This window comes from Mesoplodon densirostris, chromosome 6 (assembly GCF_025265405.1).
Source record: "Mesoplodon densirostris isolate mMesDen1 chromosome 6, mMesDen1 primary haplotype, whole genome shotgun sequence".
NCBI lineage: Eukaryota > Metazoa > Chordata > Mammalia > Artiodactyla > Ziphiidae > Mesoplodon > Mesoplodon densirostris.
Window position 1 is genome coordinate 59,299,102 of NC_082666.1, and position 21,951 is coordinate 59,321,052.

General features: G+C 40.1%; 1 protein-coding gene and 1 long non-coding RNA gene across 4 annotated transcripts in view; one reads left to right on the plus strand and one right to left on the minus strand.

The window, feature by feature from the left end:
• ADAMTSL1 (ADAMTS like 1) overlaps positions 1 to 18,515 on the minus strand; it is a 475,434-nt gene extending 456,919 nt beyond the window's left edge. For all 3 annotated transcript variants that reach the window (XM_060102066.1, XM_060102065.1, XM_060102068.1), the window contains exon 1: positions 18,315 to 18,515. In XM_060102066.1, the coding sequence (XP_059958049.1) occupies positions 18,315 to 18,377 (63 nt within the window). In that variant the 5' untranslated portion in view covers positions 18,378 to 18,515. The remainder of the gene's footprint in view (positions 1 to 18,314) is intronic.
• Positions 18,516 to 18,570: 55 nt separating this feature from the next.
• Positions 18,571 to 21,951, plus strand: part of LOC132492492 (uncharacterized) — a 38,070-nt gene continuing 34,689 nt past the window's right edge. Inside the window, exons 1-2 of the long non-coding RNA XR_009532824.1 lie at positions 18,571 to 18,788; positions 20,820 to 21,021. This is a non-coding gene — a long non-coding RNA (uncharacterized LOC132492492). The remainder of the gene's footprint in view (positions 18,789 to 20,819; positions 21,022 to 21,951) is intronic.

The window sequence follows — 21,951 nt, forward strand, 5'->3', positions numbered from 1 at the left end:
GTGGTTCTCTACGAGTATAACTTCTAGTGGTTATTTAAAAAGATATTCTGATTTCTAGATATATTTTCAACATATTATTAAGTCCTTTATCAGTAACAGTTGAGAGTCAGTAACCTTCATACAGCTTTCGTTGTCTTAACTACAGCAATTAGGGCAGATGTTCCCTAGTGAAACGATGCTGTCTTTCATAAATAGCCTACAATTTTTCTTTAATATTGTAGGGAGTAGACTGTAGAATAAGTCCCTTATTTTAAATCACTGCAAGAAAGACTTTGGTTTTCTAAAAGGACTTGTCTTTCTCAGACAATTATAGTTTGTCATTATTTGTAAACAATACTGATCTACTTAAATTGAGATGGAATATAATACTGGTGATTAAAGACATCTATACCAGTTGTCTCTTTCTATCTCCCAGACAAATTCATGAAAAGTATTTGCATTTCTGAGCTGGCTAAATTCCCTGTACTGTTAGCATTTTGAAATCATAGTTGAAAAATATCAGTCAGTATTGTATACATGGGAAGTAACGCAGTCTTTCGTTTGTAAATTAAATGACAATGTCTAGGAGCCATTAGTGAAACCTTTTATAAATGTTTATTAGCATATGAAACATAATATGGTTTTTGTGATTCTCGTGAGCACTTCTCTGACCCTCAATGCTTGATAAAGTAGAAGCAAATACAGTTTCCGTGAGAATTCATAAAACTTAATTTTTGCTTTCAATGTTGCAAGCATTTTGAGTCTGTCATCGTTTTGTTTTCAGCAAGAGGAATTCTTTTTCCTTTAGCGTCATTCAATGTTATTTAATGGTAGGGATAACATTTGTATGCATTGCATTAATCATGGTTAGCAATGTGAAAAGTTAATAGGCTGATGCTTCATGTAATGTTATAATCACTAAAATGCCTCAGGAATATATTAAAATGGATCTTGGCCACAGACAATATCAAGATTGCCGAGATGCACCACAGGCATCTTTTTTAAAGCCTGTTTTGTAATAAGCAGAGAAAGTGAAGGTGCTAAATCATGGTTTACTACCCCATTGGCCTCACAGCCTGTCTGTCTCTGGTGCTGGGCCTCAGAAATCAATTTCACACACGGCTGCTATCAGCATTCTTTGAGCTATTAAGACGAGAGCACTTTCTCCTCTTTTTATGAAAACAAGCCCACTTTTATCTCACGGCTCCAGCTTTGTGCTTTCCTGCCTTTACTCTCCACTTTGTTAGTGGTAAGCGTTAAATTGTCTTCTGCCTCCTTTCCTTTCACTTCTAAACTTCTTGAAAGGCTAATCCATGCCCACGACACCGACTTCCTCAATACTCCCAATTTCTTTAACGCTTCGTCATCTGCCTTCTGCCCTGCCACTTGAGTGATGTGGCTCCTCTGAAATTCATCGGAAGCCTGTAACTCACCACATCCGAGGACCTTCCCTCAGACCTTCCTGTGGGACGTGATCCCCTGGCTTTGCTGGCAGTGACTCCTGGCCGGTTCCTCCCATGCCTTTTCTTACTCATCCTGACTAGTAAATGCCGGAATCCTCAAGATTCTTTCCTTGGGCCCCTGCTCTTCTTTCTACCCTCCTGTTAATCTCACCCACTCTCCCTTGCCTGCACTCTTCTCTTTGTAGATGAGAGACAAAAACATCTCTACCCCTTGGGCTTCCCTGGTGGCACAGTGGTTGGGAGTCCGCCTGCCGATGCGGGGGACACGGCTTCGTGCCCCGGTCTGGGAGGATCCTACGTGCCGCGGAGCGGCTGGGCCTGTGCGCCCGGAGCCTGTGCTCCGCAACGGGAGAGGCCACAATGGGGAGAGGCCCGCGTACCGCAAAAAAAAAAAAAAAAAAAATCTCTACCCCAATCTCCAGGTTTCTGTTTTGACTCAACTGGACGCCTCCGTAGTACCTTAAACTCAACATGTCCAAAACCAAACTCAATATTTGGGTTCCCAATCCTTCCTTTAGCAGTCCTTCCTCTTAACCCAGTTACATATATATATAAACATTTCTATAAAACATTTCCCCTACCTTCAGCCTCTCCATTCTCCACCTCAACCCAGCCTACCCATCCGTCCACACACATATACCCAAACAATTACCTCTACTAGATATTTTACTTTGGTGATGTACCTCCTTCCTGTTCCCTCTTTTCCATTCCAGCTGCCAGCACCCTAAATCAGATTCTTCTTACTGTCATCTATATAATACACAATTGGTACCTCAGTCTGCTTCCAGTCTGGCAGATCGGTTCCCCTGCAGCACGGCTCTCCGTGTGTCAGCACAGCCAAAGACAAGGTTGGAATGGTGGTCTGGGAGAGGGCCTTGAGTCCCAGCTGAGGGATTGCTCATTAAGTAGACTGACAGCTGAAGCCAATGAAGGCTTTTGAGCAGGGCATGGTATGATGGGAGTTTTACAGTTTTCAAAGTGCTTACACATATTTGTTTGATCCTTATAATATCCCTATAGCAAGCATAGCAGGTTTATGGGCATTTTAGAAAAAAAGAGACTATTAAGGCTGGCAGATAGAGAGTGCTATAAAAAGGATAAGAGAGAAATCCACCTTACAACCACTTCCCCAACAGGTAAGAGGACTTTAGAATCTCTTTATGTCTAACTAAGTAAGTGGGATAAGGAGAGATAAGAGTCAGTCAGTCATCCGGACAGGAATTAAACTTAGCTGTTTGAGGAAAGCTGGGGAACATAAGACCAGATACTTAATCTATAACAGTGGCCATCCAGAAAAAGAAAGTAAAGAAAATAAAAGATTATATGACTAGTATATGCAGAAGACTGGATACCCTCAGAGTATCTGTTTTTTTTTTTTTTATTTCTTCAAATCAGGCTCAGAAAGGTTCTAATTTCTATCTTGTACAAAATGTGCATGGTTCCTATTTCTGAATAAAAAATTTATGCATTCAAATGGCTGATAGATTAGACTTCAGATTACACTACACCCTATAAACTGGAAGAGTTCCAGGTCTCTTTGTGCATGCTACCTAACATAATAGGAAAATCATCTTCCCATTATACATCATAATCCTCCCTTTCTCTTTTTCTTTGTCTCTCCCTCACATACACACACGTATTTACAATTTACAAAGTTTATTCACATCAACTGTATGAGTTATTGGAACTGGTATAGCATCTCTATTTTAGGGAAGAGGGTCTCCTAAGTTTTTTTGGGTTTTTTTTTTTTGAGGTGGAGAGGGTTCTATAAAATATCTTCAAATAAGAGACAAATCCCCTAACAGGTGAGAAGTGTTTAGAATCTTTTAAATATGCAGTTGGATCAATGGCTGTCAACTCTGACTGCATACTCAAATTACCTGGGAACTCAAGAAAAATTGCCCATGTCTGAGCCCTACCTCAGACCACCTGAATCTGAATCTCTTGTGGGAGGGAGCCTGGAGGCTGCCCAGACATTTTCAGTTCTCAGTTCCTACAGTGATTTGGATGCAGGAGAGGGTTGGAACCCTGAATTAGGCAAGCGTTTACAAGTGAACTCACAGTGTGACTTTTTTGAACCTACCTTTATCCTTATTCTGTTTTATACTCCCTGGTTTCAACAGACTCCAGACCTCCCCCTGCTCATTGAAAAGGAATCTTGGTTTTTATTCTCAGTCCTTTTCTCTGAGATAACACGGTAGACTCGAGTTACCAAACAAAGCCGTCAGCTGCCCTGAATCCAGGAAAAGATGAGATTGGTTTCTGGGAATGAGATAGAAAATTTCAGCCTTGTAGGAAGGGAGTAATGAAACCTTCTGATGTTTATTGGGCACTTGCTACACGTGTTAGGTATTGGGCTAAGTAGGTTGCATGGCTCATTTGATTAAATTTCACAATAATCCTTTGAGGTAGATGCTGTTGTTGGTCCCTGTTTTGCAGATAAGGAAACTGAGACACAGAAAATAATAGGAAGGTTACACTGGTGGAGCCAGGATTTGAGTCCAGCCAGTCGGGCTCAAGAATTCCTGCTCTCAACAACTACTCCAGTGAGTCTCAAACTCGTGTTTATCAGGATCACCTGGAGAGCTAAAAACAAGTACACAGAGGCCCAGGCACGTTGAAGTAAGCAAGAGCATCCTGGGCCTTCATAATTTTAATAGGTGCTCAGCTGATTCTGATATTGACCAAAGATCGGCAGCTACCACATTATACTATATTGCTTACAGGTGAAAAAACTGAGGCACATTTAGATTAAGAAGAAAAGAGATCTTCGGTAAGGGGGCTTTGACCTTTTTATGGGACAGAAGTAAGTTGAGCTCAAGGTACAAACTCTCAGTGTCTCAGACTGGCAAGCAAAGACAGGAGCCATCTGCATCAGAGGATTGTGAACCGGAGGAGAGGGTCGGGGGTCCATAATCCTATTTCTGTAACTGAATCTCAAGCTTTGCTCCCATCATTTAGACATTGGAAAGACCCTGGTACACCATTCCACCGAATCCAAGATGACACAGATCGAAGTCACATTATTTTATGTACCATTAAGAATAAAAAAAAGAGCCACCCATTAAACAGTGACCTGCTGTCAATTATAAGACGCATCAAAGTTTCTAAAATCAGAAAAGTTATGTATCTTAGGATCCATGAAATACGGTACAAGCAGTGAACTCTAAAGAATTTGGTTCTGAAACCGTGGAAATCACTCAGCAAGTTGGGGAGGCTCCTGCTGACAGTCCAAGTAACATAGTTCCAACAACAGGGAAAATAGTCTGTACTGCATATTTTAATATAATTTGTTTGCTATAAGAATTGAGTATGTGTACACTAAAAGTAGAGGAATTCATGCCACCTTTTAGGTTTTAGTACTCAGTTTTCCTGTCTATACAAGGATGTGGTAAGGCTTATCTGAGATGACATATAGAAACAAGTAGCACAGTACCTAGCACATAGGAAGACACTAAAAATCACATTTTCCCCCTTTGCTAAGTCTGACGAGATTTCTGTATTGTTTGCAGTCAAGTTGGGGGAAGAAGGAAGGAAAGGAAAAGTAGTAAATGTCCAAAATTAGAATGAAAGTCAGAAGGACCATACGTTTTAAAACATAAATACCTGTTTGATGCTGTTCCAAAGTAAGTCTACTTTATGAGGTGAGGCCAAGTTATAATCAATTCTGTACTAATGCTGAGTAAATTGGAGACTCTTCCTAATTAGGAGAAGAAGAAATGATATACCCACAGGATTCCAATGGCTGATTAAAAATCTGATGCCTTAGCAACTGGATTCACAAAGAAAAAGTATAAAGAATATAATTATGTGACATTTAACTCACACTTTCTTTAATAAAACTTGTGGGTTATTTTTTTTCAGCCACATTATGCTTTTAGTACAAAATGATGAATTGATGAATTTCAGATATGGCTTGAATTTTTTCTGAAGACCACAATTACTATTCCATCAGAGCAGCTAACTTAAATTTAGACACTGAACGCAGCATCTTTTACTGGAGTTTCAGTTGCTTTCAAAGGGAACTCCGCATGTGGAGCCCATTTTAGATAATGTGGAGCACTGCAAGAATTAGGGCAAAGATATTTGCTGGCTTCCGTGGAAAGATTCATGACTGTGACATGAATAAGAGTTGAATAAAGCACTGTCTGGTGAGAAAACAGATAAATAACCGCAAGTGGGAAAACTGCCGTCTCTGAGGACAATAATCGCCCCAAAGTACAAAAATGACTCCCCACGATGGCCTCTGTGTTACATGAGGTCATACAGCTTTCCAAAAAGTGCAGGACTGCCCCTTTGAAATAGCCTCTATGTATTTGGAAAGGTTCACTGAGAGTGAATAAAGGGTTAAGTCACAGCAGTGTGGCAATCTCTTCAGAAAGGTTGAGCCTGAATTCTCTCTTTCCTGAGAGAATGACAGAAAGTTCTTCAGGTTTTAAAGATTGAGACATTTGTTACTCCAGAAGGCCTTTTATACTTTAGTAAAAAAAAAAAAAAAAAATCTCTGACTGTAGGGAAGGGATTGAACAGGGAAGCTTTGAATAAAATGATTCACTCCTTCGTGCATTCCTTCTGCATACAATTGAGCACCTACTCAGTGCCACGGTACAGGCTGTCTGCTGAGCAGGGGGACCTAAAGAGCACACAGCTGGTGCTATAAGAGCCTCTGAGCCCAAAGGACCACAGGGCTTTTTCCTGCAAGTGACTATGTAGCCATATAGGTGGATCTTTTTTTTTTTTTTTTTTTTTTTTTTTTTTTTTTTTTTTTTTTTTTTGCGGTAGGCGGGCCTCTCACTGCCGTGGCCTCCCCCGTTGCGGAGCACAGGCTCCGGACGCGCAGGCTCCGGACGCGCAGGCTCAGCGGCCATGGCTCACGGGCCCAGCCGCTCCGCGGCATATGGGATCCTCCCAGACCGGGGCACGAACCCGTATCCCCTGCATCGGCAGGCGGACTCTCAACCACTTGCGCCACCAGGGAGGCCCGTATATAGGTGGATCTTTCCCCCTCTTTTCCATCACTGGGGCTGCTGCCGTCTTCATGGCTTCTCACTATCAGTGGTGTCATAATCAAATGGCCTTCCAGCCTCCATTCTCGGGGTCTCTCCACTCTGTGCGGCCAGCACAGCTGTCTTTCTAAAACACAAACTTGGGCCAAAGCTCCCAGGCATGGCATGCCAGGCCCTGCAGGAGCTGTTATGCTCTGGCCACTGGGATTCACTCACGGCTCCTTGAACTCAACTTTTTTCCTTCTTCTGTGCCTCTGCCCGTGCAGGTCCCTCTTCCTAATGCCCTCTTTCCCTCTCTTGTCTACCTGGTGAACCTCCATTGATCTCCTTAGGCTCACTTTAAATGTTCCATCTTTTAAGTCACGCTCACTGATCCACCTAGAGGCCGAGTGATTCTCTGCCTAGCACAGAGCCTGGGGCACTGCAGCAAATAAATGCCAAATTCCTTCTCTCATTTTCTTCCTTGTGCTGCTGTGGCATCTTATATCCTCCACTCAGCCTCAGTCTGTGTTACCTTTTTTTAAAAAATAAATTTACTTATTTTATTTATTTATTTTTGGCTGCATTTGGTCTTCCTTGCTGCGCACGGGCTTTTTCTTGTTGCGGCGAGCGGGGGCTACTCTTCGTTGCGGTGCGTGGGCTTCTCATTGCGGTGGCTTCTCTTGTTGCGGAGCATGGGCTCTAGGCACGCGGGCTTCAGCAGTTGTGGCTCGCGGGCTCTAGAGTGCAGGCTCAGTACTTGTGGTGCACGGGCTTAGTTGCTCTGTGGCATGTGGGATCTTCCCAGACTAGGGCTCGAACCCGTGTCCCCTGCATTGCAGGCGGATCCTTAACCACTGTGTCACCAGGGAAGCCCTGTGTTATCTTTTTAAAACTTTGTTTAGAATCTGTGAGCGTCCTCGGGGGCGGGGCTGTGTCTCATTCATCTCTGTGTCCCAGGGAAATTGTCTGGCTTAGAGCAGGTCAGTCTAACAAGGTTTTTCACTGATATGAAGAATTAAGGAGAGCAATAAGGTCCCTGGTTAATTTTCCATAGAGCTAAATATGTTTAGTTTCTCTTCTGAAATTATATACTTGAAACTTTGGGCTTATTCAAATAACCTTTCATTTCTTGCACCGCTGGTGAAACAAAATGGCATTGTTGGGACAAGAGTGAACCCTGCCTGTGTTCAAAGCTGCACTCCGCCACTACTAGCTGAGTAACCTAACGCAAGTTATATAATTTCTCTGTGTCTCAGTTTCCTCATCTGTAAAATGGGAAAAATAATTATAACTACTTCCTCGGGTTGTTAGGACAATTAGATAACTTAATTTTTGTAAAGTATATCTCACATTGAAGCAAGCACTATATAGTATTAACTATTATTACTTTACTTATGAAACAGGTGATAGAACTTTATTTTATTAATGTCCTTACCTAATAAAATTAAAACATTAAAAACTTTGTTTTCCATACTTCCTGCCTACCTGCAAACACAATCTTATTTCTTTTTGAAATTTTAATGGTCTATGACATCCAAAGTCTGGGAATCACTTCTTTCAATTATCTAGAACTCTAAAATGGACATAAAGGACTGGGTTTGAGTCCCAGCACCGCCAAACTGAAGTTAGCGAAGTTAGCAAATTTAGCAAACTACCAGGGGTAAGAATGCCTGCCTTGGATTAAGGCAGGTTAGGACTGGTCATAGGGACATGGCAGAGGTGTTGGAAAATCAGAACCCCTCCTAGCAGAGAACTGAGAACATGCTGACTGGTTGCCAGGTGATGCTCAAAGATTTCTAAAGGTCCTTCAGACTAATGGTTTCCCCAGAACAAGCTAAACCTTTTGAGGAAAAACCTACTGTAATTAGTGCTCTATATGCTGTTGACTGGTCTTTTATTCACTTGAATGAGGGGCTGGTGTAAAGGTTTCCCTGCTTGAGCATATTTCTAAGATGGAAAAGACAGGTGTTTATGTATCAAATAAACAGAGACCAAGTAATACACTCATTAAGCTTTGGTTTCAGTATGACTACAAAAGAGGATTCCAGCAAAAAAGAAAAAAAAAAAAAAGGCACAGCTCAAAGAAGTGACCTTAAATATAAATCTTCAGAGTTTTAGAGTTTTTCTAACACATTCTTTCTGGAATCACTATAAATAATGAATTAATGTGTCTATTTCTTTAGGCAGAGACGCCCTTACACAAGCAATAGTTAAGTATACAGTTTAAAGAAAATTATATCATGATAGCAACATAAAACCAATGGAACGTACTAGCCAATTACTGCCTGTCCTCCCCACTGCCGATCTCAAATCCTTTCTGATGTTACATGTAGAAAGACCCATCTTTGGAACCATGTCTGTTTTGTTCAACACAGTATACCCTGTACCCTGCACAGGGCCTGATATACAGCAGGCTCTCAATGAATATACTATTTTGCACTGGGGGATGGGAAGGAAGCTAACACTTCTTGGAGACCTACTATGTGTAAGGTCCCCCATGAAGTCTTTTTCACATATACATCACCATTTAGTATTTTACATTCACACTGTTCATTTATATGGAAAGCAATAGAAATGAAGCTTATTGATATGTTGTAGGTCTAGGGCAAGACATAAACTTTATAGACTTCAGTCCCCTCTTCTTGCCAGGTCACCCCAATGTTTATAAACCAACAATGATCCTCGACTTTTAACTCAAGATGATTTTCCATCAGCTTCATTGCTTCCTCGGTTTCCACTGCATGTGACATTTCAATATTTCAACCTTTCTCTACCAAGGCCGGCTCGGCTGACTCTTATACAAAGGTCCTCAGGGGCCATAGAGTATAACAGAAAGAGAATGAACTCCTTCTCAAAGGAGTATGGACTCAAAGGAAAGAGATCCAGATTCCAGGCTCTGGATCCTGCCTACTAGGTGTTCCTGGCAAATACGTCTCCAATCTCTTTGCAAACATTTATATGTTAAATTCAATTATCTGTGAAATCAAAGGGCTGGAATAGGTGATAAATTCATTTATTCAAACAATAAACTTATATTGAACATTTTCTGTAAATCAAACTCTTTGTCTGGTGCTGGGGATATAAAGATATCTAAGACAAAATAAAACCAAAGTCCTGCCTTCAAAGAGATCCCAGTCAACTGAGGTCACATTTTATGCTACCTCAAAGATTCTTTTTAATTCGAAAGCACAATAAATCTATGTCCTGGGAATCCAAATGTCAATTAAACTCACTCTGTAACAGTAATTTCAAAGCATGTTTGCTATCTTAGACCAGGTACAAGCCCCAAAGTAAACGTGTATGGCACCTGGTCTGGATGACAAATGGTTATAATAACTGTAATAAAAAAACAGACTATTTCTAAAAAGCTTTCTTCTAAATCTCACTGTAGCACCTAAACAGTAGGAGTTCCTATTGTTTCCATTACCCTTTTTCATTTTGGGTTCTATTGATGAAGTACAATATTTGAACAATACTCTGGCAGACTTCAAATGGTGAAGTGGGCTGAGAAATCAGACACCCTACCATACTTTACTAAGGGAACAAAGTGAGGTATATTTATTTTATTGGACAGTTTGAATTTATTATAGGTTGCTCATAATTTCCTGTCTCATTTCTTTAGTGCTCTTGGAATTTATGTTAGGATGTCTTAGGTTATCACTCTCCTTCCCTCCATTGTCCTAACATTTATGCCAACAGACTGAACTGACTTAGAGAAAGTCCCCGGACGAAAATTGAAGGGGAAAATACCCAAAACTTTAGTTGGAGAAGGGCAGAACCTTTGGAAAAAAATCTGAAAAAGCAATGAAGATGAAAATGGAAACTCTGTGAAAGTTAATGTAGTGTAGAATTGGCGAACATACCACTTATTCCTTTAAACAAATAGAAGAAAGAACCCGCTTATGAGGTGCACCCAAATAATTCACAGGTGGTGAAACCATTAGAGTCCTGCAATTTCTTGCTTCAGAAGTGGAATATGTCTCCAGTATTATAAATGGCGTATGCTCACATGCGTGACTTCTCTGCTATTCCCTTTCTCTGAACTATCCCCCGCTTCCATGCATAAGGCCTTCTGGGTTTTTTGTAATTAACTTATTTTAATAAGAACTTTAGATAAAAATCGAGTGAGGTAGGGAGATTCAACCTACTATACTAATTGCACTTACAGAATTATAATTCCAAATGGAATATGCTTATTTTCTGCCTGGATTTTGGTTATTATAAAATAAACACAATGGAGTAGAAACTACATAAGATTGAAGTCTGCCATCATGATGCCCCAATGATAGTGGGCAGATGAAAACTCCCTAGATATTGGTCACACACAGTTTATGATAATTCTCGCAATGATAAATATTTGCTTTGAGAAAAGTTTTTTCCCAAAGAATTTATCTTAACTAAGACACTGTTATAGTGTCTTGTGCTGCACAAACTGATATTCTGAACTATAAAAATTGGAAAAAAATTTAATGTTTGAAGTCAAATACTGACTGATAATAACCATGAAGATAATACACTGATAATCTGTGGGAAGCCATAATTTACATTTACACATGGATGAGAGGATTAAACCGCCAGTATCTAAGCAGGAGGGGAAGAGCAAAATGAGCCACCTTGTGGGGTAATTGAAAGTAATTATATACATCACAAAACTATTCCCTACAGAAGAGTTTTTTGAAAATTAAAAAAAAAAAAATGACAACAGAATGTCCAACAACCATCCAAGCTCCTCATTGCAAGGACTGTGCCTTAAATGATCTTCCATGGAGCTTGGCTCTGTGTTGGGTATACAGCTGGTGATAGATAAGAGATTTTCACATGAATGAAAGTAATCATTGTAATTTTATAGTACTTTGGAGTTGACAAAACACTTCAACATCTAATGCTGCGTTTTCCTCTCAAGGTATCCTGGAGAGTTAGGAGAGATGGACAATCGTGCATGGATGAAGAGACAATAGCTTCGGCGAGTTATGTGACTGGGCCAAGATCATAGGGCTGGAATCAGTGTTAGAGCCCAGATGGCCACACTCTAAAACCAGGGCTCTTTCCTGACACCTGAACACCTCCTGGAAAAATGTATCAAAGATGGTTGAGACTAGATATACACAAGAAGTGTGTCTTACTTTATAAGTTTTGTTTGTGTGTGTGTGTGTGTGTGTGCATGTGTGTATGAGTCAGTTCCCCTCTCTGTCACTTGTTCACTCCTTTATTTCCTGACATCTCTGGAGCTGCATTGGTGTTGTGCCTCAGTTTCTGCTTCTTGGTATCCTTTTCTGTTTTCTTTGCCTTCCCCTTGGGTCTGTGTGGTTCTGTGTCCTTGGCCAGGTTGTGTGGTCCTGTTCTGCTCCATGAGATTCCAACTGTTTACCACAGACCTGCCTTTTCCACCCCCCTTATTTCTTACTGCTCCACCCACTCCTGGATGTTGTTTGAAAAAAGGACTTGGACCCATTTTCCCATTTTTCCACATACCTGCAAGTACTTAGAGAATTCTAGGTATACAATAAGTTGCAAAACACAAAGACTAAACCACCATTAGGGTGACATGGCATGTCCTTATTTTAATTTTCTCATATAATAAACGGAAAGTGGTATTGGTACTTACTTATAAGCATTCATTTCATCTAAATGTGAAGCAATGTTATTTAAAAAGGTTTTCAGTATGACAAAGAACACCTTCCCGCAACTATCAGTGTTTTAACACAACGAGGGTTTATTGCTTGCTCGTGGTTAAACGAATGTTCACAAATGTAATTCTGTGAGACTGGCTGGCATGGCAGTGTGGGGCTCTGCTCCATGTAGCCATTCAGGGATGAGGTCTTCCATTTGGTGGCTTGACTATTTTCCAGAGTCTTGAAGTTCTTTACTGGATTCTCTGCATCCAACAGGTGTATAAAGAGAGAGTTCTTGTTTACTTGGAGGATTATGTGGGAGATGTCAGGTCTAGAAGTGCCATATGTCACTTCTAATGACATTCCATTGACCAGAACTCAATCATACTGCACCAACTAATTACAGAGAAAACTGCGAAATAAAGTTTACCTTTGTGCCCAGTAGTCAAAAGAAATGAATTTTTGGTGAATCTACAACATTATCTCTGCTATAATGAGAAACTTTCCAATTTTATAAAACTGTGGCTAATATAAGTATCATTTTCTTCCTGAGGACAAATTTTGTAAAAGGAAAAAATACTTGAGAACTACATGGATTTAAAAAAAGATATGAAACATGCAAAATTCATTCTAATTAACAATGGCAAAAAGGATCGTCATTCAATTGTTTTTCATTGTGTGGAGAGAAAGAATAACAGAGTATGTATCTTCTCTTTTGAATGTATTAGGTTTATTGATTTGGTCTTACTAAAACCAGAATTGGTGAAATGCTTCACATGTGAAATGGATGTTCACATGTTCCCCTTGCTACTTGTGCTTTACCCTTTTCTTATATTTTCTTACCAAGTCATTCATATTCATCCATTTATTCATTCATTCAACAACATTTACTGAGACCAGGCATTCTGATAAAGGTAGGAGAAGCAAGTCACTCCCTCTGCTGTCACCCACAACCTTGTTGACTAGACAAAAACCTAAGTACAGTATGAGAAATAATTACAAGGAAGCACAAGAACTAGAAGAAATTACATTTAAAAATATTGTCAAGAATACAGTGAATTATGTACGCCTCTGACAATTACTAAATACTGACTACACACTGGTGGAATTTAGGGTGGGGTAGTCAAATAAAAATTACGGTTTTTCTTCAAATAAAGGTTACAATAGTTACTGAGATAAGATATATTTCTATGACTGGAAGAGAGACTATTAACAAGTATAGGAAACTATTCAAACTGATTTATAAATACTGAGCTTCTGGAAATACAACCAACAAAAAGCCAGAGGTCACTGTTGTCTGCAGACTACTACCATTGGGACATCTAGACACAGCCAGAAAACGTCTAACTGCTCTACATGCTGGGTACTCCCAGTTAGCAAAGTCCCTGGGAGAAGAAACCAGAACAGTTAAGCTTTATTCAACGTAGTTTTTAATCTTGAAGTTCAGGAATTGGGGAGACTTAGTCATTTATTTTTGAGATCATGGAAAGAAGGGGTTGATAGCAACAGCATACCCAGTTAGCAGGCAGGTTCCCCACACAGCTGTGCTGGCCTATTTCAATTAGGATCCTTTTGGACTTACATCACCTCTGCTATGCCAGTTCTAAGCCGCTCATGAGCGGTCCTGCCAATCAAGCCAAAATTCAACCACATGGTATGGATTTTATGACGCAGAGAGAAGATGACATGAACTTGTCTCATTCTGGTGAAAACACAAAGTTTGAAGCCAGCTCTCTAGATGAAGAAAATTAGTAAAAACAGCAAGACTCTCAAACTTGATTTAGACACATTTTCCTGTGATTATCTCAACATCCTTCACCAGTAGGTTATTCATGATGAGTCAAGGAATGCTCTCACTCAGGAAGAGACTATGGTCCTCCTGCTACAAAGAGGTCACTTCTGGGTCACTCTACTCAGGAGACCACGAGAAACAGTAGAATATGCACAAGGAGGGAAGCGTAGAATGAAACTTACATAATTAGACCTGGAACCTAAAATAGACAAATTAAAAGCAGAGCTGTCACTTGACCACAAAAATGAGGTATATATGTGAAGTCAGAAAACCCCGAACTTGTGGAGAATTAGAGAATCATGTGAGTCTCTTTACATCCTTTGCTCTCTGAATTTAGTTCACAAATGGTTACGATGCCTGTATATACAACACATTCTATCGGGTACTGGGGGACATGCAGAAATTCACAGGACTCTGTATTTTTTCCTGAATGAGTTTAAGATTATATTTTGATTAAGCCATAATAAAGGGGAGAACCAAAATACAAAACCATGTTTCATGCAAACATAAATCCTGTGCAAAATGTACCAACAAACTGGGTTAAAAAAGGAGTAGCAAGGACGGGGGTTAACCACACTTCACTGATTAAAATTGCACATTGTTATAAAGATATAAGAATGAACTCTGTGCATTCCTAAGTTTGAATAATAGCCTACCATGTGGTCTGCTAGAGATTTGCTTTCCATTTTATTCATACATATTGGTAAAGGGGAACCAACATGTATTAACACTCCTATAAATGCACAAACACATGTATTTATTCATTCGTTCTTTCAAAAGTCTTTAATATATCCACAGAGTCTTTCAAGGAAAAACTTGCCTGGTGTAACAGGATTCTTTTGTAGTTCACTAGTGACTACTATTGGACGTACTTCCCTCAACTTATATGAAGCCATAGAACTGGTTCACATGAAAATAATAACGGGGGCCAGAAAGTCGTCCTGAAACAGACTGAAATGCCAAAAACAGGAGAAAATAAAAATGTAGCTGACCATGTCTAGACAAAAAAGTCACAAAAACATGAAGTAAATAAAGTTTAAAGAAATGCCTCACTACGTTCTCCAGATTTACATGAAATATCCTTAAGCTTGACTTAAAGACAATGTAGGCATAAGAGTAAGAAATAGACGTAAACAGTTATAGAAAGGTGTTTGTGCATGCACATGGACGGAGACACACACACACTTATTGGAGCAGGCCACAGTCTGCTGTAAATAAGGGATTTAACATTCATTCCACAAGTTAATGGTGCTTCTCGCCATCCAAGATAGATCCACTTAGATAATAGTGGAGGAGAGTGCCAGAGCGACCAAAGGAATGGGCTATTGTGTCTGACTAGTTTCCATGTATAAATTAGTACAGAGAAGAAAAAGAAATTCAACAGAAAAACACATGTACTTTATTATAATTCTGAGTGCTACCCTTGCAACTGCCACAATAGCAGGCGAAACAGCTTAAAACCACTTAAAAGAAACAAAAAGCAAATGCAAATTTGATTAAATGCTTTTCTGACAAGAAGTGATTTGACTTCAAGTTTGGATGGACACATATGTCAATGGCCGGTCATGGTTTTTGCCACATTCCTTTTGAGCTAAACAATTGGGACAAAGGAGGGAGAAGGGAAAAGGGGAGCAGGGTGGGGAGATGGGGAAGGTTGGGTTATGTGGCTTACTTTGACCTGAATATCAGAATAAAATCTCTTGCTCAGCACTACTGTCCTACTGTGTCCAGAGTAAAAAAAAGAAGTCTATGATGTTTGAGCTTTGCATGAAAATGTGGGTGGTGACCAAAAATAGATATAAAAGACACAGGGACTTTATTGTCTCAGGAGTAATGCTCCAGTGGGAAAGGGTTTTGGTAAAACTGAGGGTGAACAGCATACAATATTTGTATACACTCAAGAACCAAGTCATGATACAGACGATTCTGCTATCAGTGATATGAAGGCTGTTTTGAAGTAGAAACTGGACTTTGCCACGAAACAAGCAGGCTGTTTTCCTAGCAAGTAAAAAGGAATCTTTAAAAATTGCTTAAATTAATTCTAAGAGTAGACAGACTCTTATAATGTATAAAACAATTATAGGAAAAACAAGCCACCCAGTTCAATTTCCTGATCCAGACAAAAGGTTGAGCTGAAAATGTCACACTTCCGGTTCTAAGTCAACTACTGATCAGGCTACAGGCCACTTTCTCTTGGGCCAATAATTTACTTTTGGCTCAAAAGCTAAATGGGACAGTGAATGACAAGTGTGACAAGTGCCCTTAATGTTGCACACATCTTTATTGGCCAAGACGAGGCAAAAAGCCTAAATACCTCCAACAAAGACTACAGACCAACCTGTGTCATTGCTTCCATCAGGGCTAAACATTTTACAACCACAGTACAAAGCAAACAAGTTATTTTCTCTCCCTTATTTCACCTTTGAGTTCAAATATAAGCTTATTTCCTTATCTGTAGAATGGGTTTAAAGATGCCTTATTTGCAAGGTTATCGTGAGGATTCACTGTAATGCTTTTCAAACAACTGGCCTCGTGTTTGACACATTCAGACATGCAATACATGGCAGGTACTACTAACGCTGTTATTACTCTGCACAGGGGTGTATCTTGGCACTCACCAGGCAGTTCTTTCTTTTCTAGCCTAACTCTCAGAATCCAAATTCATTTAAATACAGGTATAAAGCAAACCTGGGTCTTATTTTCTTTTATCCTCATAATACAATTATTGTCATTTAAACAAAATGCTTTATGTTTCAAATCTGAAATAAGCAAACACTCCTTTTTATCCATATAAGCGTCATTGTATGTTCAAATGCATATATGGGTATTCAAGATATCAAAGAGAAATATAATGCAATTTACCAAGTGGGTAGCAAAACAATCTATTCCTGAATGGAAAAGTTTTTCCAAAGTATAATGAGATCATACTTCATTATGAAGATACCAGAAAAGTACTATGTGCTGGTAATTTGCTTCATGATGTAATTAAATGCGAAAATAACCCCTGCTTTTAAAAAAATACAAAGAGGGAAAGACGAGGCAAACCAATGGCGTGTATATAAGTAACACGTCCCATATGGAAAAAATGAGACACCTTTCATAAATTGCTTGTCCCACTAGTCATAAAGCACACCTAAACATTCTGCTTTTTATATTCCTCAGAACAGCTAAAAACGTACAGTCCATTCATGCTGAAAGTTCAGTTTGCATTTAAATTTCTATGAGAACTTGAAAATATACTTCTATATTTACAGCTTTTGCAATGCAGCATTATGACTTCTTGGCTACAATGATGCAAATCAGAAGTGGAATTGTTAACATATTTAATCACTCTCTGATGATGAGCCTTCTTGGAGTTTTAAAATTTGTGCTTAAATAGCTTGCTCCCCTTGTTCAAAATTATAGTGCAGATCAAATTTGTCAGAGTCTAATCAGGAAAAACATCCCTTCATCTTCGACGAATCAATGCAATCTATACGTGCGTTGCATTTTTCCCTTTTTCCCTTCTTGCCTGGTTACCTTCTGAGGAAGGGCTGGCTCTCCATAAACGCAACAGGGAGAGCTACAAGCACGTTTGTTTGGACTCAGTGTGTGCAAATTTTGGAATCAAACCTTCAGATGAGGTTTACGAAGCTGCCTGCCCAGAACACTCTGGTTTTAAAAAAATGTGCATTGCTATTAATATTTTGAGTGTAGATTTTTTTTGGACAGTAAAGATTCATTTTCTGCCCATAAAACCAAGTATGAGTCACAACGGAACATTTACTTCGAGTCAAAAATGCAGTGTGTGCTGACGTTCCAGAGCAGAGCATCTTATCACTGTGACTGTGGAAAGAAGCTGCACAAAAAGTCAGCACTTTCTTCTTCTTCAAAAGCACATCTGAGATCAAAGACCATAATCCTCAATTCATAAATACTAGCATTAACTTGTATCCACAGATGACTTGCCGTAATTATGAGCTATAATCTGGGTTGGCCACAGAGAGGCTTTCATTCCCTCTTTTACCTGTTTCCCTAGCACATGTGCACCGAGGAAGGAGGACCCGTAAAAGGTAGTGGGGGAAAGCCCCTCACAGCCCGTCCTTCAAAAATATTCCAGGAACACTTCAGTGAGTGAGTTTGATTTCAGGACATCTGTTACCTAAATTCCAAGCATGCACACCACCATTTATACAGCCCTCAGCTCACAAACTCCATGCAGTATGTCCCAAAGTTCACGTCTCAGTACGTCTCAGTATTCCTAGTTACCTCTAACTAATCCCACAAAGTCTTGCAGACTTTATTTTGCTTGGGAAGTTGGGGTTAAAATTCTGCAAGAAGCCGTTTTTTTTTTTTTTTAATCATGTAAATTATTTTACCTGGCATTTGAAGAGAAAGATATACACAGGCACACACACTCACATACACACACGTACACACCACCACAACAGCACCCAGACTAAATGGCCATCACGATGTATTGAAATGAAAAGGCATTTACCAGGAGCAGGAAAGCCAGAAAGAGGAGCGGTGTGCCAGGAGTTGCCCGACGGCAGCATTCCATGCTTGGATCCTTGCCGGAATCCGAATCGGACACTGAATAAGCTGCTAAGTGCTCCTCTGCCTGCTGTCACATCCAGTACTGGTGCTAACACTCCAGTCCTGCCTATCCGCTTCCATCAGCCCCGCTCACATTTCCTGACTGAGGGGTGGGTGGGTGGGTGGATGGGTGGGGGGTAAGCTGAATGGAATCTCTCTCAGAGCCGGCAGCCAGCCAATCAGGCTCCTGCTAATCAGACATGCTGAATAACAAAGCCAGGGGGACAGAGAAAGTGTAACAGTGCGAGCGAGAAAGGGAGGAAAGGACGAAAAAGAAAGGAGAGCGGAGGAGCGCGCGCAGCAGAACCAGAAGAGAAATGCAAACGATGCAGAATTGCAAAAGATGAAGCAGAGCCCTGTGCTGTTAACTAACCTGGTTAGTTCTCTGTGAGATACATTTCTATTTGCCGTTTGCTTGTGCTGGTGCCTGTTGCTTTATAAAGTACAGTAGCTCCCTGTGACTCTGTATTGTTCCATTCAGGAGAGAAACTTAATCCCTGTCAATATATAACATATGCCATAAAGGGAAAGAACCACAGACAAAAACTGACTTAATGTGCCCTTTAAACGTGTTCTGTACAACTGCTTTATGCCTCTTCCATAAAGTTCCTCTTTATTTTCCCCCCTGACTTAGAAAAGGGGGACTGTATAAAATTGTGAAAGTTCCTCACTAAGCCTAAATAGAGGCATAAGTTACTTTGTGTAGTAATGACTTGATTTGAAGGAGAAGAATAAAAGCAGGTTACTTCTTTGTAAAGTGACAATTTAAAATAGCCCAGGTTTACTAAAGCTCAAGGCACAATTAGAAATTTAGATCCCCTGTTTAAAAAGAAGCCCTTAGCAAAGCCTCTTGAGATGTGTGGGGCTGAAATTCGGGGCTGAGGAACAGCCTGGTCTTGACACAGTGCCAACTCTCAACTATCGGCTTTAGCAGGAGGGAAAGAAAGGGTGAATTAATTCCTCAGTTAATCCCTAAACCTTCTAACCAACAGTTTCAGCCTTCTCCTTATCCACGTCCTTTATCAGAGCTGCTATAATATAGCAGAAAAGGCTGGAGGGAGTTTTACCTCCTTTTCCTTCTACTGTTGCAAGAGGCTGGACGAGGAGATGACCATCCCCATCCAGTCCAGCCCTGGAGGAAGTACTGATGACCAGTGAAATGATGACGGGGCCAGGCCAGCAACAGCAAAGAGAAGGTCAGGAAGCTTCTGAGTCTGGTTAAACCACCAGCAAGCAAGATTGAATTCTAATAGAGGGGGATTTTATTATAGTTTTAGAAAAGCATCAAGTGTCAAACAAGGATGTCTTTCACCTTATCTGTTAAGGAAATCATTGAACTTTTGAAAGAATGAAATAGCGAAATTGGCCTTACATTTCCATAGGGGTGTCACCAGAAAATTCTTCCTTTGTAGATCTCCTGGTAGCCCAGAAATATACAGGGTGAAGGTAGAAGACATTTAGAATTAAGGTTCTTTCCTTTCATTGGTAAAAAAAAAATACTGACAAGAGGCATGAAATGCTCAAATATGGAAAACCTGATCAAGCCATAACAGGCATGTGAATACAGGCAGGTCTGCTTCTATACATACCTGCAGTGCTGCTTCTCAAAAAGGTGGAGAAAAGCAGGTTGTTCAACTTCAGGTTACGTACTTCATATGGAATATCAATGAAAGACAGAAGAGCTTTAAAAATCCCATTTTCAACCTATTAGGAAAGTCAGGGCATATAAGGATCCACCTTTTCCCCCACCTAGAAAGATGGATAGTACAAATCCACAACAAAGAGGTCCTATTCTTAAAGTATGCTTTTCCCATTCAGAAAGATTAGTTTTACAAATCTCTCAAAAACTAGGTAATGCTCACAAGCTAAAGAGTATTCATGAGGAGATGTAAAAATGCTTGACTGGCATTATCTGAAATCCTCATCATATTAAAAATGGCTTGATTCAAATAAACTTTCACTCATAAGCTGGGTTATATATCTCTCTTTTACACACTGGAACTTTCTGCTATGGGTTTTCTTCTTCTATCAGTGGCATTGGCTAAAGAGTTTCAACTCGTTCTAAAAAAATGGAATATTTTATCTAATACCACTTCCTCCCTCTTCACACATAAACATCATTCATCAGGAGGACCCAAAGGGAAGAACAGGTGGTGGGAAAAGGAAGAGTAGCAAGAATGATTATGATACAGTACCATTTGTAGCAGAATAGATAACAAATTGCCATGGTCAGAGAATCATCGGTAGCCGCTTCTATGCTAGTCTAGATTCCTTCCTGCTTTGGAAATAATCACTGGCTAGATATTTTGAGACAGAGGTTTCTGCCTTGGAGGCTTGATGAACATGTCAATATCCAGCAAGACAGTCACCTTAATGAAGTCACTGAATAGTATATTTTTAATTCAAGCCCTCAGCCATATGTTGAATGCTCAGAGGACGCCTGCCACAATGTGTCAAGCTTCTGGTCCCTTTGTGAGTAGCGTTTCCCTTCCAGAGAAATGAGGAAAAGGAACTGTACAGTCAAGCATTATACCCTGCAGTGCAAACTCCCTGCTGGCTGTAATTTCAGAAAAAGAAGAACAGAATCAAGTTGCGTTATGGTGATTGGGGTAAGTTTGGGCGATGAGCTAATTCTGATAAATTTCCAACGTTTATGCACTCTTCTTAAAGTTTACAAAATGATTTTATACCCACAATCTCATTTGACTTTTTTGACTACTTGCGAAGTTGGCTAAGTACTCACTCAGTTTTCTATATTTGGAAACTGAGGCTCAGAAAAGTTAAGTGACTTACCTTGGGCCTCACTGGTTAGAAATGGCCTTTGAATAGGGTCTTCTGACTCTAAATCACTTTCATCTCATATACATATAAGTAAATATATATGTATATATGTATGTACATGTAGGTATGTATGTGTATACATGTGTGTGTGTATGCAGATGTTGACAGTGGTGTCCTACTGGTTGGAGGGGGATGTTTACAGTAAAGGCGAAAGAACAGAAGGCAGGCTACCCAGGTTTTATGGTGGGTATATGTTACCTGACAATGGAAAGTATCTTATTTTAGTCTACAACTCCTTTGTCTCCCATCTTTGTCGTTTCTAAAACCGTTTTCAGTGCCAAGGAAAAATAACATAAAAGCCTAGGTAATCGAGATCCATACTAGCAGCAGCCTGGGAAGGGCCTCTTAGGGCATCTGAGCAGGGCGTTGGCCACGTTCCTTTTTTCCTCTCCAGGTATCTAAATGAAAGCCGTCTGCCAGTGTCTGAGCACTGGCAGCTGCCGCCGCAGCAGCAGTGGTGGCGGCCCCAGCTGCTGTAATACTGGTTACGGGTCCCCTGCACAATATATTAGGTGAAATGAAAGCAGAAGCAAGAGAGAGAGTATCAGAGCTGTCTGAAGCATCATTCCAAATGGTATGGATTTAACAATACTTAATTTAAAAAACACCAGCTTGGACAGGAGCAAGCTGTTAACATTCAGTGTGCTTTATGGCAGGAAAGAGTGAGCTCAACTCTCGGAATTTCTCTCCCCGGGGAC